This window comes from Onychostoma macrolepis, chromosome 24, assembly GCF_012432095.1.
Source record: "Onychostoma macrolepis isolate SWU-2019 chromosome 24, ASM1243209v1, whole genome shotgun sequence".
Classification (NCBI taxonomy): domain Eukaryota; kingdom Metazoa; phylum Chordata; class Actinopteri; order Cypriniformes; family Cyprinidae; genus Onychostoma; species Onychostoma macrolepis.
The window spans coordinates 17,352,089-17,370,200 of NC_081178.1; the positions used below are offsets into that span (position 1 = coordinate 17,352,089).

The 18,112-nt window shown below is 37.4% G+C and overlaps 2 protein-coding genes across 2 annotated transcripts; one reads left to right on the forward strand and one right to left on the reverse strand.

The window, feature by feature from the left end:
* Positions 1-580: 580 nt before the first annotated feature.
* On the reverse strand, positions 581-3,566 carry chmp4c (charged multivesicular body protein 4C). The gene is made up of 5 exons (XM_058765615.1): positions 2,901-3,566; positions 1,660-1,837; positions 1,312-1,420; positions 1,003-1,129; positions 581-900 (listed from the first exon to the last, which is right to left on the reverse strand). Exons 1-5 carry the CDS (start codon positions 3,337-3,339, stop codon positions 839-841), a joined length of 915 nt encoding a protein of 304 aa, XP_058621598.1. The 5' UTR covers positions 3,340-3,566; the 3' UTR covers positions 581-838.
* Positions 3,567-13,226: 9,660 nt separating this feature from the next.
* zfand1 (zinc finger, AN1-type domain 1) lies at positions 13,227-16,892 on the forward strand. The gene is made up of 8 exons (XM_058764665.1): positions 13,227-13,667; positions 13,886-13,928; positions 14,365-14,404; positions 14,614-14,738; positions 15,147-15,238; positions 15,434-15,555; positions 15,641-15,796; positions 16,040-16,892. The coding sequence occupies exons 1-8, from the start codon at positions 13,613-13,615 to the stop codon at positions 16,214-16,216; spliced, it is 810 nt and encodes a 269-aa protein (XP_058620648.1). The 5' UTR covers positions 13,227-13,612; the 3' UTR covers positions 16,217-16,892.
* Positions 16,893-18,112: the final 1,220 nt, after the last annotated feature.

The window sequence follows — 18,112 nt, forward strand, 5'->3', positions numbered from 1 at the left end:
AACGGTTCTCGCGTAAGCTATTGAAGAACAATTGTTGCCAACAAAATATTGAAATGTGTTTACGCCTAGGTTGAGATTGAAAAAGATAGCCCTTTATCAACATTTAACCCAGATATTTAAATGAATATTAGTGTCGTTTAATGTAATTGCAAATTAAATAAAGGTTCTAAATTATTTTAGAGTTTTATCAGCTGAAACATGGCTAAACGGAAAAGGTGCAGATTACAATAAACACTTATTAATAAAAACAAAAACAATACTAATAAAAAAACGGTATTGAAAAAGTTCTTAGAAACAAATGATTCAAATGAACCGATTCGAAACGAGTCAGACTTCACATCACCAACAGGAGGAGTGCGAGAGCGCGCTCAAAGCGAGCTCACGATGCCATCTAGCGGACATGAGGGTTCAGACAAGCACTTTGCTTTTCCAAAAACACGGTACCATGGTTACTTGTAGTTACTTATAGTTACTAACTGTAATTGTGTGTCAAAACCAAGACTTCACAACATTGTAAATATACTCTTAAATCAAGCACTTGATATATAATTATTGAATATGAAACTTTATTTTTTTCCGAAATCCCAATTCAATATTTACATTTAATTAAAACATCCTTCACTTGTTACTATGTACACCTTGCCAGCAGTATTCCTTCATCTTAAAAGATCAATACATAAAATAATTACTTTGAATCCAATTACAAATGTTTAGCTTAATTTCTCTACATTTCTTTCTTTATACAAAAAAGCTCTTATAATTTGACACATTCTTATATGTAGAGAAAGAGTGCAAGTTAACAAAAAGTAGAAAGAAGAAAGTGTGTGTGTACTGCTGCTTATGAAGCCCAGGCAGCCAACCTCTTCATGTCATGATCATCCTCCACTCTCTTCTTTGAGGCTGAAAGAGTGAAATAACAAGACACTCAGATGAAGCGGTGACTGTATAAAAGGCCTGATTGGTCTTTTGCTGATATTTATGTGTGGGTGTCTATATACTTACTTGCACGGTGGCTTGGTCTTGTGCTGGGTAGTTTGGTGTTTGGTACACTTGGTAACCTGGCCATATTCTTCATACTTTCTTCTAGTTCTTCCTGTTCCAACTCCGCCAGCTCTGCCAACAATTCATCCTTTAAAAAAAAAATTAAATGAGCATAGATCTCTTCATAAATCAAAGTAAACAAACTATGCTGCTATAAATAACCAGAAACATTCAAAAAGCCGCAAGAAAGAAAAAAAAAAAAAAAAAAAAGAATCCTCAAACTTTACATGCGGAGGCAATTAATTATTCTTTTTAATTTATAACACCTACCTCATCAAACTGATCCCCAAAAGGTTTTGAAATGGCATCACTGATCTCTTGAGCTACTTCCTGTTGCTCTGTAATGTCCTGCATAAGGGAGTCAATCTTATCCAGATCTCTGAAAGTGAGAGAGACAGAATGATCTAGAATGACGAGAAACAGTACTGTTTAATCCACTGGTAAATTTGAATATTTACAAAACTAATGTATGCAATAGTCAGTCATTATTAAAAAAAAAAAAAAAAAAAAAAAATCACTACAGAATTTTCTAGTATTGATCAATCAAATCATGTATTCCTGAGAGCTGTGTAATAAGTGATGGTAACTGGAAAAACAAAAGCAAATGACGACACGCACATGTTCTGGTGAACCCCTTTGATGGCTTTAGCTGCATAACCCATGTTCTTCAGAACCTCTGTGTTCGTGGTAGCATTCTCGAGGGCATCTCGCTGGAACTCAATAGTGGACAGGGTCCCATCAATCTGCGTCAGCTGCTGTTCGAAACGTTTCTTCCTCTTAAGAGCCTGAAGTGCAGCTAAAAAAAATTTTGGGATCTAATGTTGTTGCATCTTAGTTGTCATCATCATACATTCCACAGCAAAAGTAAAATATTATAATTAAATGATTTTACATCTTCATGAATATGATCAATTGCATTTTTAAAAGCTTGTTTAAAGTTGTTCTCTTTCACTACTGAGGGAAACTAAAGAAACGAATCAACATAGCTTGTGAACAAGACAAGTCAGACACTGTTTTGGAATAGGTAAAATTTTACACACAAAAATTAGGTTTACTTTAGTCAATTCTGCAAAATAAAATGAAAAAAAAATCCATGAAAGGTCAGATAGAAAGCTCATAGAAATCCATTTAAGACATGCCTTTTAAATGAATGCTCAACCATGGCATCTGGGTGTAAACTACATGTTTGTGTAAATGCACAAAGGGACAACTGTAAATAAGGAGTGTTCAGGTGAACTGCAAGTTTTTTCTGTGCAACAGGGCGTCACTCCACATAAACAAAAGCATGTTTCACTGACATGTTTCAGTGGGGTGTCGTTACACTTTCCAGATGTAAATGATGACACTTTCAAAAGCACATTATATAACAGACGGCTTACTTTTAATCATTTACAGCTAATTATAAAAAGGGTAATAAACTAAAAAATAAAATCTTTGCTGTTTTATGCTGTATATTTTTTTGTTTGTTTGTTTGCTTTTGTTAAACTATAATGTTAAAAACTATATGACGAGTCAAACAAAACATCTTGGTAAATATGTTTAAATTATTTAATAAATCTTTACACAAATAAATGACTGTCCCACAGTTCTTGTTTCATTTCCACCACAACAACTTTGCACCCGTTTTATTATTATAGTAATATTTATTTCAGAAGTTCAAAAGTTTGTTTAGCCAACTTGTTTACAACAACAGCAGTCAAAAGAATAAAACAAGATAATTCTCCTATGATGCTTTATGTTGTAAATAAAACAAACGAAATAAACCATACCTAATTTGAAAATTGTATTTCGAGAGTGGTATACTAATGAGTCCACATGGCCATAAAGAGCTCATAAGCAGAAAGACCCATTCTACATACCTCTCTTGTTTTTGGTGCCATTCTTCTTGGCTATCACGATCTCCTGCTCGATTCTGCTCTCCAGGTATTCCTGTTTTTTGGTTAGCATGGCCTCTGTCTCTCTCAGACTGTTGATGGCCTCTTGAGGTGATGGATTAGACCGGGACCGATGCTTAGATCTAGAACTGGATCCAGAACTAGGCCTGGAGCTGGATGAGCTGGATGAACTAACTTTAAAAATTTTGGAAATTTTACTCATTTTGAAGGTAATGTTTTTAACTCGAATTAAAGATCCAACCGATTTAAAATACCGGACAGATACAGGATCGCGAGAGAAAGTGGCAAGTCTTGACAGTCTACTTTTCAGATTCAATTCAAAACACCTACATAATCCCACCCTACTCTTCCTGAAATTCAACACCTGTAAGCACAAATTGCTCCAAGTGAATGACACGCCCATTGAAATGCATTATAGCGTCACACAATGGGCTGGTCAAAGCGGCCCGTATGCTCTCTCATTGATCAGGTAAGACATGTATAGATCCCAATTTCTTTATTCTAGATGTTTACTATATATATTAAAGTCTATGAATTTCAAAGTTTAAAATGAAAATATTTAGGTGTAAATTGCTCAATCGCTGTTCATCTGGCACACGTGATAGCTTAACTATTACTTTTCTCAATAAGTGTACAAAATGGATATGCATGGATGACTGAGCTTTCTGAGACAATTCAGATCATGAGTGATCAAAAACTGATTGGTATAATATATATATATATATATATAATAATTTCTCTACTTAATAGGCCGCTGCCACCACCTTTGGACAACACACCACCACAACTTCAATCTCAACAGATCATTTTATTAAGAGAGGGGACTGCAGGACAGGCTAAACACAACCTGGAAAGCCTTAAGGCAGTGTGCTACAAATTCACTCACTTCATTGGTGACATTCCACACGATCAACTACAAACAGTGACACTTCAAGCTCATATAAAACCTCATGCATGTGCAAAATTATACCTGCCCCCTGATCCCAGTTTCAGTCTTTCCCACCCTCACGGTCACCCTCTATTTTTACAGGAAACATAGCTTTATTAAATACATCAATTTAAAATAAAGACATAAAACCACTTAACTCGCCCCACGGCAACGCTGCCCCTCCCGGGGGGTGGGGTGGGGTTGAAGGAGCTTGGTGCAGTCTGTGGAACACCGCGTGTAACTTGCACCGCACCTGTTCCGTAATAAGAAATGCGAGCGGCGTATCGTCAGTCCAATGCTCACAAAGATTTCTGCACACAACAGTCTCAACCACAGAAAGAAAGGACAGCATTAAAGTCCTGTTCAAAACGGCACGGTCCATACGCTGGCACGCTCTGGCAGTTCAGCAGTTACAGAACACAGAATAAAGAACGACGGCACTCCTAACTCCCCATCCCTACTTACTCTCACCATATCCTATCCGTCTGTCTGTCTGTCTTCATCGCCGGCGGCCCTAAACGACAGCGAACGACACCCCCCTCCCAATAACATCCGAGTACCGCCGTCCTATTTTGACTTGTAAATAGAAACCCCCGCCAGCACGCATCCATTCTCCTTTTCATCCTTCTCACCCCAATCTCACAATACACAGGTCCTACTCCGGTGTTCCTCATTCCCCAATCAGTCTCATTAATTACTGTCAGCACGACACTCAAAACACACACACACACATCACAATAAATATATTATTCAACAAAAAGAGACATTTCTGAGGATGTCTCACATTTCCACAAAACTTTTACATTGTAATTAAAATGTTCACATTAAATTGATACTGATTTTCTCTAACACACTGCTAAAAAACTATAACTGATTTACCTGGCACAGTTTCCCAAAGCATGGGATAACACACACATACACACAAACTAATTAATAATCCATAGCACACATTTATCCACGAATAACATTAACTAACAGTGACAAATGTAAACCATTTTGTGTTCTTGTATGTAGAGAGAGCAAGCAACAGCACGCACATCTATCTCAAATGGGTGCTCGACTAAAAAACAAGTAGAAGCATAAAAAAATGCAAAGTCGGCAACACCAAAGCTCCAAAAGTATCAAAGAAAAAATTATTTATAAAAAATTTGCATAGTGTCTTATGCTTCGAGCACGCAGGCTCTTCATCAGACAAATGAACAACACTGATATGCCTCTCTTTATATCACCAGGTGATCAAAAGGTCACATGACCTAACACAATATAACCATAATAATAATGATAATAATAATAACAAATAAACCAAAATAACCTCAGTCAAAACAAGAAAAACAAAACAAAACTATGCAAAATAACAAAATACAATTCTCAATCTACAATTCAACAGCATTAATTAATACCTGCCTACGTACATAAATTCAACCAGTACCATCAAAACCTTTATTGGAGCTGTATAAAAAGCCATATAATTAGATATTTTAATATTTCATAATTAAAGAAATGGACGAATATCAAAGTCCTCAGTGTTCTTTTATGTAAACGATAACAACTGTGTTGTAGATGTTTAACTTCTGCTTCCAGTATTTTGCAATGTGATTTATTTGACAAATGGATTTAAGCCACTGAGCATTAGGTTCAGAGAATGGAGTTTAGTGTTTTAACACTTGAGAAAAACTATAAGAATATTAGGCCTAGTTTTCAGTCATGTGACTGGCTCAAAGTCCAGGAGGGCAAAACATTCATAGAACGGTTGCACAAGCCTATCAATTTTCTATCTGTTACCAAGCCACGAATATTTAGATCACCTCTCTCTCAAAAAAAAAAAAAAAGAAGATATGTGAACAAAATGCAAGTTTTGGCTGTTTGCAATTCATATAAAGCACCCGGTGTAATATTTTAATCACTAAAACAGCAGGATATTAAAAAACATTTAATGTGAAAAACAGTGCCTTAATGTAATAAAACAGTTAAAAATCAAATTCCGTATACACCTTGATGATGCATACTTTAGGAGATGAGCCCGAAATATGAACACAATACACTAAATAGTTAAGTGTTTTATTTTTAATGGTTTTCTATGGGAAAACATTTAATGTAAAACTTTGCGGATTGCGTTTTAATAGGTTCATCTGCTTGCCTTTACAAAGTATGCATCGTCAATAAGGTTAATACTGAATTTGGCCTTTTAACATCACTGTTATATTACATACTTAATACAATCTTGCAAAAAATAACTGGCAGACAGTGGAGGAAAGCCTTGTTTTGCCCTGCAGGTGGGCGTTCCTATTAGGGTGTGATGTCACATGAAAACTATGTCAAGTCAAGTCAAGTTGAGCTTTATTGTCATTCTGCTACATGTGTGGACATATAGTGGCCTCGCAGGACCACGGTGCTACATACTAGTTAAACATAAGATAAACATACAACAATGCAAATATAGGAAAAACAATAGAGCTATACAACAGTTTAACCATCTGACTATACATACAGTATACTATAACTACTATACCTAGTTGACTACACATACACAAACTGAGACTGTACAAGAACTTTACATAAATACTGTACATGAAATTGTGCTAAAGAGATATTTGTACATGAAATTGTACAGAAAATATATATTTTGTACATTAAATTGTTCAGAAGAGAGATTTTGTGGGAAGCAGCGCATAGTGCAAAAGAGTGTAGTGCACTGCTCAAGTAAACATTATTTTGTAGTGCAATATTCAAGTAAACGTATATTATCTTATTGAGTCTTTGTAGCAGGGAGTGTTTATAGAAAGTGTCTAGTGTGCATATAGTGGGACGAGTGCGTTACTATAGGTGGTTTGTATAGCCACTCACCTGTGTGGAGCACACTCAGAATTGCACTTAGGGAAATTGTCAATAGTTATTTATGAGTTGGGGGGCTGAGGTTTTCATGGTTTCAGAGGGGGGACCGGAGATTGGAGTTAAGAGCTCTCACAGCCTGGGGAAAGAAGCTGTTGAGCAATCTGACAGAGCGAGCTTTGATACGGTACCTTTTTCCTGATGGCAGGAGCTGGAAGAGGTTGTAGGTTGGAGGGGTGCGTGGGGTCCTTCACGATGCTGGAGGCCTTGCTGGAGCATCGTGCAAGGAAAATGTCCAGGATGGAGGGAAGAAGGGAATAAGGCCTATAGAGTTTAGAAATCTATGTGGGCTAAGATGTGGATCATTTATCATTGCTTCGGCACAAAAGGCATTCAGCAATTACTTTTTCAAATTACATGAATTATTTCTTACAGCAAACACAATGACTGCCAAAACTCTATGTATCTACAGAACAATTTGTATGTTTAGTTTTAAACTTAAGTTTATATAGTAATACCATATTGAAGTATATTCCAAATCTAAAAATTAATATATCAAAACAATTATATTTACCTAAACACATACACAGGTCAAGTCACCTTTATTTATATAGCGCTTTTAACAATACAGATTGCGTCAAAGCACTGAACAGTATCAAATTAGAGGATAGAGTGTCAGTAATGTACAAGATTAAACACTCAATTTTCAGTTAAAGGCATTTCATTATTGAATTCAGAGATGTCATTGTCTAGCTCAGTTTAGTTTAAATAGTATCTGTGCAATCAAATCGACGATAATTGCTAGAAATTAAATGTCCCCAACTGAGCAAGCCAGAGGCGACAGCGGCAAGGAACCAAAACTCCCTCGGAGACAGAATGGAGAAAAAAACCTTGGGAGAAACCAGGTTCAGTCGGGGGGCCAGTTCTCCTCTGACCAGACGAAACCCGCAGTTCAATTCCAACCGCAATGTCAGATTGCGTAAAGGGCTTATCTGATTCCCGTGGTCTTGTCCCGATGGAGCATTTTAATTTATAATTTAATGTATTTGTTATATTTGTGTGTTATTCATTATTTGAAGTTTTTCCATTTATTCATTTGCTATAAAGATGTTAGTCTTCCAGTATTATTACTGTTACGTTATGCAGACCAGACACAGAGGATGGTAAATGTAACAGGTTTATTGAAATGAGTAGTCGGGTAAGTAAAGCAGATAGATGGATACTGATAATTTATGATGACAATGACTGATGAAGGATTTCTTGCCGAGGTGAGAATGCCAGGAGCTCGTGGCTGACGGGAGGCGCACACACCTTGGAGGATGGTGATTTCCAGGCCGGGAGGACGGGCAAAGACAGGTGGATGGAGACACAAGGGAACACAGACGATCTGGACAAGGAGGTATGTATAGCGAGGTAAGTCTTAACTGGAAGGTAGGGAGTGAGTCCACTTCGTATGATCAAGATCGGACGCTGACTGGAGTGAGGTGTGTGCTTATGTAGTGTGGCTTGGGCTGAGTGATAATGAGGTGCAGGTGGTGTGATCAGTATTCAGGTGATTGTGATCTTGGCATGGGATTGGTGGAGGAGCCTGGCTGATCCGTGACAATTACCATCTATACAAAAGGGGACAATTTAGAAATAAGTTTGTAACATACAGTCATGGCCAAAAATATCGGCACCCTTAGTAAATATGATCAAAGAAAGCTGTGAAAATTAATCTGCATTGTTTAATCCTTTTGATATTTTATTAAAAAATTCACAAAAATCGAACCTTTCATTGGATGATAAGAATTTAAAATGGGGGGAAATATCATTATGAAATAAATGTTTTTCTCTAATACACATTGGCCACCATTAACGGCACCCTTTTATTCAATACTTTTTGAAACCTCCATTTGCCAGTTCAACAGTTCTTTCTCCTATAATGCCTGATGAGGTTAGAGAACACCTGACAAGAGATCAGAGACATTCCTTCATCCAGAATCACTCCAGACCCTTTAGATTCCCAGGTCCATGTTGGTGCTTCTTCTCTTCAGTTCACCCCACTCAATTTATATAGGGTTCAGGTCAGAGGACTGGAATGGCCAGCAGAAGCTTGGTTTTGTGCTCAGTTACCCATTTTTGTGTTGTTTTTTTTTGGATTATTGTACGGTTGGAAGATCCAAACATGATTTCTAACAGAGTCAGTCACATTGATTTTTTTTATCTGTTGGTATTTGAGAATCCATGATGCCATGTGTCTAAACAAGATGTCCAGGACCTCCAGCAGAAATATAGGCCCACAACATCAAAAATACAGCAGTATATTTCATTGTACACATGGGGTACTTTTTATCCCTGTGTGCACCAAACCCATCTTGAGTGTTTGCTGCTAAAAAGCTCATTTTTTTAGTTTCATCTGACCATAGAAGCCAGTCCCATTTGAAGATCCAGTCGTGTCTGATAACTGAATATGCTGGAGTTTGTTTTTGGATGAGCTAGGAGAATTTTATTGAAATTTATTTGACAATTTTTTTTTTAAGGTTTTCTGACCCCGAGACTCAACTATTTTCTGCAATTCTCCAACTGTGGCCCTTGAAGAGTCTTTAGCCACTCAAACAAACTCTCCTTCTCACCGTGCATTAGGACGATATAGACACACATCCTCTTCCAGGCAGTGTGATAGAGTGTCTCTTTCTCCTCTCAGGGAACAGGGTTACGTATAGTACATTACCCTGAGACGTTCCTTTTCAAAAATGCTGCATCACGAGGCGCTTTCACACTGCATATTTCTAGGAACTTGCCAGCATGGTGGTTATAGAGAACCAATTTCCCCCTCGGGCTGTTTTCCTGGTTGCATTCACACTGGCAGCAGGAACTCTGAAGTGGCCAATAGTGATGTCTTTATTCACGGCATTTACAAACATCTACAACCTGTGATTGGAGAATGCCGCTGTTTTTGATGTTTGTTGTGGGCTTCGTGATAATGGAGATGGAATGTAAATGCACAATTTATGCGATTAAACAATCTGACAAAATCTCCTATGACAGCAGTGTTATCAACAAGGCCTAGGGTTGGATTCACATTCACAAACACTCCTATAGAGTGGATCCTTACACCAAGAGGTGAAAGCTATACCGTGTGCCATAAGCAAGAAAAATTGTACCAGAAACCCAACAGCAGCAGAACCTTGGTTGCTCGGAGCCCTGAAACAGCTCTCTGGCAGAGAACAACCAAGCTTTTTATGAAATATTTATTATTGGAGACGGGGCAGAAACCCGACCCATTGATGATGTTGTGGTGCTACACTCTCACCCTTGAAGTGGCTCATTCTTAATATCCCAGGGTTCTTGGTGTCAGGATTTTCTTTTCTTCACCATCCGGGCCAGAATGACAGATCTCAAATCAACCCTTGTGACCGAGATTGTGTAAGGCATCCACAGCCGCAGGCTTTACGAGGGACATGTGCTGCCACACTGACCTTTTCTTCTTCCCTCCTACAGCTAGAGCCTGGCTGGGGCTGGCTGGTAGACACCACTCGCTCCTGAACCCGGTCAGGGATGAACTGCTGGAATGATGCCAATTGTTTAACAGCTGCCTGAAACCTATTGACACAGAACAGGTCAGATGACTGTATTGGGATGTCCAGCACGAAGGCTTTTTTCCTTTTCCTACCACTCATACAGTAGCCTTTGCAGGGGCAGTGGGGCTAAAGAGGCATTGATGTAAAAGTGGGCATCAATCTTCTGCTGAGGCAGTCTGTAGTCACACTATGATAGTATTCATCATACTGAGACGAAATATGTAATTAATAATTTTGGTTTCAATAAAAGCTGTTTTTGGGTTGATGAGAATTTTTGTTTTTTTAAGAGTACAACAACTCGTCAAAAGATCAAGGAAAATTTGACTGGGTTAATGTGTCTGTGTAGATTCATCACTAAACCATCCAGGTGTTTAAAACATTCCAAAAATGTGCTTTTTTATTAAAATCACTGGACTATAAAAAGCTTAACAAGACATTTCAGTGTCTATCCAAACACCTTCATCAGTTGTAAAAGCAGGAAGTAACTCTGGCAAATATATCCACAAAAGTCACACGGTCAACAGACCTATAGAGGTCATATGACTACTAGATTAAATGTGTAACATGTGCCAGAGTAGAAGGACCGGCTTCCCAAACATCAAAGAAGTAATGTTGTGTATGCTGTTTAATTAACTAATTAATATTTATACAATAATTATGATAAAATGTTCCCATTGAAAATAATACAAATTTTTTTTTTTTTTATATTTTCTATAACTTTTCAATTATGGCAGTATTTCATGTTAAAATAGAGCCAATGCCTTTAAAATCCAATTTTTGAAGCCAGATTAGTGCCATCTGGTGGCAGTAAAATAAGAAAAACATCTGCAATTCCATGGTTTAGCCCATAGATTCCTACATAGCTCTATATAAAAGGCCTATAAATTCTCTAATTGTTTTTAGACATACATACTTATTTTTATTAAGTTGTGGGTTTGGATATATATTTAGACCTTTTCAAAGACAACTTTTTGTAAAGGTTTAGATTTTTTTTGGTTTGAAATGTTGATTTAAAGCATCAGTTTTTGAATTATTATTACTACAGTCAAACCTGAAAACAGAGAAAGCATTTTGTTACACAAAATATTAAAATTGTATAAAAAGTAACAAAAATGAACAGGAATGTTTTATCAGAGCTTAATCCTTCTGGGTCTGATCTGATTTCAACCTCTTATTTCAGTTTTCTGAGTTGTTATGGCTATATGGTTATAACCATACCAATTAATTTGAATGTGTATATTTGTGTATGTGTCTGTGAGTGTGTGTGTGCCTGTTTTGCACTCTTGATGTTTCAGAGTGTAACCCCTTCCTTGCTGTCCACTTTTTTACTGCATTGTAGTTGAATTATTGCTTTTAGTTTATATATTTGCTGTGTTAGTCACACCAGTTCATAGGTGTGTGTGTGTGTGTGTACACGTGTGTGTGTGTGAGTGGATGTGTTGATTTTGCACTCTTGATGTTTTAGATTTTCACCCCGTCATTGCTGTGCACTTTTTTTCTGCATTGTGGCAGATTTGTAGAATGTACACACAAAAATGTGCTGCTTTTGTCAATTTCCCTTTCACTTCCTATGGTCGGTCATTTTTGACTGAAGAGCACAAGTGTGACTATTTATTTTTTTTTACGACCACTTGGCCTGCTTGAATCAAGCCCTCAATGTTTTTGTGTGTTCACATTCCAAATGCCATAAAAGTCACCAAGTTTCGTACCATTCCGACGAAACTGTAATTTAAAAAAATTCAAAAGTGACCGAATATCACCAGAGGTTTAAGTATAGTGAGGAGTGAGAGGATTTATACATAGGAGAAACAAAACAGCCACTTTATCGACGCATGGCTCAGCATAGATGTGCAAATTCTTCTGGGCAGGATTCGGCAGTCTTCATGCATCTACAACAAAAGAAACACAATTTTCACAACCATGAGGTTAGAATTCTGGATTGAGAAGAGAGGTGGTTTGAAAGAGGCGTTAAAGGAAGCAATTCATGTAAAGGTGGAACGTCCCTCTTTGAATAGGGGAGGGGATTTGAGACACCATCTGTCCCAAGCCTATGATGCTGTGCTGGAAACGGTGCCACGACGCTGCAAGGAGAGATCGGATTGCTCTGTTCGGAGAGTAGGAGGGGTACCATCATGAGCTGGTACCATCTACTCTGGCATGTGTTACACATTTAATCTAGTAGTCATCTGTTGATCATGTGACTTTTGTGGATATATTTGCCAGAGTTACTTCCTGCTTTTACAACTGATGAAGGTGTTTGGATAGACACCAAAACTTGTTAAGCTTTTTATAGTCCAGTGATTTTAATAAAAAAGTACATTTTTGGACTGGGTTAATGGTATAATTCATGCATTCAAAACTAGGCACAAAACATGATTTAATAATAAATAATAATAAATTAACAGAATGATCATCAGTATTTTCTGAAATTCGTTCATTGAAGGAGAGACAAAAACAACAACAACAACAAAAAAAAAATTGACATTTTCAAAGTTTCAGTAAACATGTCTTGAGATCAAAAATGTATAACTTGATCCTGATGTAATTTAGGAATAACAAAAGTACTGGTCTGTATGCAAATGAAGCTCATGAAGCACTGTCTGAGATGAATAGCCTACTGCCATTCTCGTGCTAATTACCGTAATAAAAACTTGGTGTAGGCTATTTGTGAAAGTCAATGAGAGAATGAGAAATGTCCGATTTGTGATTAAATGATTCTTTTGAATGAGATCGTTTGAATAAATCGGTTGATCAGTTCACAAGAAAAGGTTTATGATTCATTCACAAATCAGGCTGATCCAGTTTCACGTTTAACTCACAGATTCAGTGGCAACTCACTGGTATCTCAAATCTTGAATTACATAGCTCTAATTCAACCCTTTCTACTAAAAAATCAAATTACAAGAAGTAATACTGGGTATTTTTAAAGCTAATTTGGCTTGCCATATATAGGCTATTTCCGCATTCTCCGTATCCGGAGTGTTTTCAATGACTCTGCTCATTTTGACTACATAAATAAGCTATTGTGACGCGTCAATCGACGATATCTATGATATAGATATCTAAATGGTGTTTTAATTAGTTAAATCAAATTTAGAGATATCTTGAATCGGATTGTTTTTATAGTTCAATAATAACTGCAAACATCTCTAAATATCATTGACTAGTCAAATTGTAACTATATAAAATATTAATGCATAGTCAGACAACAGATTTACATAACAATTTAGCCTCCCATAAGTACAGTATCTCCCAATAATATATCTACCATCTCTCTGACATGGGAGAGACAATTTTGAGATTTTTATTTTTCAAAGAGACTTTTATGTTGAAATTATTGTGTGACGTCATTTACAATGGCTGAACTAGATATTGGAAAACATTGTGAAATTAAATCTTGCAAACAAAAAGGTACGTTCTTTAAAGGTCCCCGTTTAAGCCGTTGAAAATAGAGTAAGTTCTGGTAGAAATCACAATTTACAGTCTGTTTCCAGAGTCTTTATTTATTCAAATAGCCGTTGAATAAAGGCTATTTGTAAACATGAGCTGTAACATCAGTGTGATGTGAGTCAGCAGCAAAAATGGAATATCATTCGAATTATTTTAATAATTTTCATGTTTCAATGTAGACTTTCTACCATTCGTATGCAGCAGCTGTTCTGGAGTGTTTTGGTAAGATTCTCTGCCGTTGGCTTTGACTCCCTACAATTATAATATAAACAGTTAATCTCAGATCTGTACTAGAATTAAATTAAATAGTGCAGATCTGATTAATAACAAAGATAAGAAAATGACTGATTATGGTGGTCCTGTCATGTGTTTTTTTTTTTTTTTTGTCATAATGGTACCATGGCATAGTTGGAGTGCCATAAAATACTACGGTATTCAGTACTATAATATTTATGAAATACCATTCTAGTACCTTGCAGTGGTAATACCACAGCATATTTTGTGGGGAGACACATGTTTTTATATAGTACATTCATAAATTGTGTAGGAAAATTAGTGTTGAGTAAGGCATTCGATTTGAGATTTTCTTCACTTCATTTCATTCATTGCAATCATTATTTTTTCTCATGTAACATTAAATCTCCTCTACTGGCTAAAGTTTGGAACACAGAAGCTGGGACTCCCACTCTTGTCCAAAGGTGAGTGAGAAACGGGTTTACTAAAAACAAAAAAGTCAAATGAATAATTAGTGCAATATACAGTGTTAAAACAATAACATATGCATATATGTACACACACACAGATTATATATATAAATGTATAATGTGTATAAATGTGTGTGTGTGTTTATTTGACTAATTCCTGGGGTTTGAATGGCTGTTACAGATTATTCTCTTAATTCTTTCAGGTGCTGTTGAAGAAAGAGATTGGGTCTGGGGGAAGCACATCATATCCATGTAGCTTTGAGGATTGCAAAGGGAAAGAGCTGCTGCCTGTCATCTGCCCACACTGTGAAAAACACTTCTGTCTCACGTATAAAACCTTTTACAATCATCATTTAATAGTCCTGCATTTCATACTTTATGGCCTGGTTTCACAGACAGGGTTTAGACTAAGCCAGGATTCGGGCATAGTTCAATTAGGACATTTAAGTAATTTTTATGTTGGGACGAAACAAAGACACATATATTTTAAGATCAGTCAGTGCAAGTTTCTTTCAGTTGAAACAGCACTAGGCTTAAGCCTTGTCTGTGAAACTAGGGGTAAATTTCTAACACCACTTAAGTGTCAGCCTAATGGACAGAGAGACTATAGTGGAAAACCAATAGATAAAACAATAATGTTTTGTGCATATAGTCACGGCTGGTGTACTAGGTGTTCTAGTCTGTATCTAAAATACAGTGCTCTTCTACATATTTGACTGTTTTCCTCCGGTTTCAGACATAGGCATCAGGATGACCATAAGTGTGAAAAACTGGAGACTCCAAAGCCTCGCATGGCTGCAACACAGGAGCTGGTTCAGAAGATAGTAGGTCAGTTTTTTAGCAGTACACTGCAAAGTACACTGATTTGTCTTGGATTTAAGTTATTTGCATTTCTGTCTCCTGCTGTTTGCTGTACATAAAATGTTTGTCCACTAGAGAGCAGTAGCATCTAATCTTGAAGAGTTTGTGACACCAAATAATTCTTAGAAAGCCAAAGAATAATCTCCACAATACTTCCAACAGAGTCAAAGAAGAATGCACCACCAAGTAAAGGCAGAAAAGGAGCAAAAAACGCTGCAACCGCTGCAAAAGTTGCTCTGATGAAGCTTAAAATGCATGCGTCAGGAGATAAAGGCCTGCCACAGGTATCAGTGCCAAACTTATATTACAAAGTACCTTTCTTTGCATTCATTTATGACAAATATTACATCAGAAATTCTTCCTCTGCAGACAGAACGGACGTATTTCCAGGTGTTTCTGCCAAAATTAGCTAAAGACCCTAGTTTGCCCATGTTCTTCTGCTCTAAGTGGAGTGTTGGCAAAGTAGTGGACTTTGCTGCATCTCAGGCCAGTCTGAAAAACAACAACAACGTGTTCACAGCTAAGGTCAGCTATACAGCACAACATAAAACTTTGTTCTATAGGACAATGCCTTCATCTCCTCTCTGTACATTTTGCATGTCTCCTTTGTCTGATGCACCCATTTCAGGTCTCGAATCAGGTGTGTTTCATTAAGAGACATGCAAGATGCGCATTGTAATGCGCTTTGATTATGACTATGTAACAAATTGATTCCTTTATTATTTGGTGAAAACAATTCACATTAACATACCACTATGCTCTGCACAGAAACTGCGATTGTGTCACCCTGAGACCGGTGAAGCCTTTAAGATGGACGCTAGCCTCCAGTCACTGCTCTCCAATACAGACTGTCCCCTGCACAACGGAGGCAACGTCATTCTGGAGTATCTGGATAATGAGAGCTCTGGACTGGATGATGTGACAGCCTATGTATCTTCCTCCTAAAGAAAATCCCACAACCATTCAGCAGAGGTTTATAGTAAAATAGTTTGAGGAAAGTAGGAAACAAAGGGTGTCAGATTGGACTATGTCTATTGTAAATATATTCCACCTATTAATTGCTTATTTTTATTAAATGGGTCAGTGGTATGATGCTTTTTCTTTTGTCCTATTTATTAATTTATTCAAAAATATATGAAAAGCCTTGAATACAGTTTTTTTTCTGTGAATTAAAATGTATTTTGATGCTTAAAAGAGGGGCATAAATACGTTTTATGACATAGCAAGGTTAATGTCATGTAGCACAACTCTTCAAAAACTTAATGATATTTAAGTAATTATATAAAGAAAAAAAATTAGACTAGTGATAAAAAATGATTATCATGTGTACAGTTACTTTATGTAAGGAAAATCTATTTTCTTTTTACTTCAAATCTTAAATTCTAGGAAAGAATTTGGCTTCCACGTTTAAGCCATGAGAGAAATGGTACATTGCTGTCAGGAAGAAATTATGTACTTATGTATTCTTCTCTCACCATTTGAAGCCATTAAGCAGGATTTGACACATTGATGCGTCCCCTAATTGCCTCAAATGTCTGAAGGCAGTCAAAGACAGATGTTTTCCTTTATGAATTTTCTTTGTGGAAAAGGTTTTTTTCCACATACTGAAATACTATATACAGTGGGTATGGAAAGTATTCAGACCCCCTAAAATTTTTCACTCTTTGTTATATTGCAGCCATTTGCTAAAATCATTTAAGTTCTTTTTTTTTTCCTCATTAATGTACACACAGCACCCCATATTGACAGAAAAACACATAATTGTTGACATTTTTGCAGATTTATTAAAAAAGAAAAACTGAAATATCACATGGTCCTAAGTATTCAGACCCTTTGCTGTGACAGTCATATATTTAACTCAGGTGCTGTCCATTTCTTCTGATCATCCTTGAGATGGTTCTACACCTTCATTTGAGTCCAGCTGTGTTTGATTATACTGATTGGACTTGATTAGGAAAGCCACACACCTGTCTATATAAGACCTTACAGCTCACAGTGCATGTCATGAGGTCAAAGGAACTGCCTGAAGAGCTCAGAGACAGAATTGTGGCAAGGCACAGATCTGGCCAAGGTTACAAAAAAAATTTCTGCTGTACTTAAGGTTCCTAAGAGCACAGTGGCCTCCATAATTCTTAAATGGAAGACGTTTGGGACGACCAGAACCCTTCCTAGAGCTGGCCGTCCAGCCAAACTGAGCTAGAGAAGGAGAAGAGCCTTGGTGAGAGAGGTAAAGAAGAACCCAAAGATCACTGTGGCTGAGCTCCAGAGATGCAGTCAGGAGATGGGAGAAAGTTGTAGAAAGTCAACCATCACTGCAGCCCTCCACCAGTCGGGGCTTTATGGCAGAGTGGCCCGACGGAAGCCTCTCTTCAGTGCAAGGCACATGAAAGCCCGCATGGAGTTTGCTAAAAAACACCTGAAGGACTCCAAGATGGTGAGAAATAAGATTCTCTGGTCTGATGAGACCAAGATAGAACTTTTTGGCCTTAATTCTAAGGGTTATGTGTGGAGAAAACCAGGCACTGCTCATCACCTGTCCAATACAGTCCCAACAGTGAAGCATGGTGGTGGCAGCATCATGCTGTGGGGGTGTTATTCAGCTTCAGGGACAGGACGACTGGTTGCAATCGAGGGAAAGATGAATGCGGCCAAGTACAGGGATATTCTGGACGAAAACCTTCTCCAGAGTGCTCAGAACTTCAGATTGGGCCGAAGGTTTACCTTCCAACAAGACAATGACCCTAAGCACACAGCTAAAATAACGAAGGAGTGTCTTCACAACAACTCCGTGACTGTTCTTGAATGGCCCAGCCAGAGCCCTGACTTAAACCCAATTGAGCA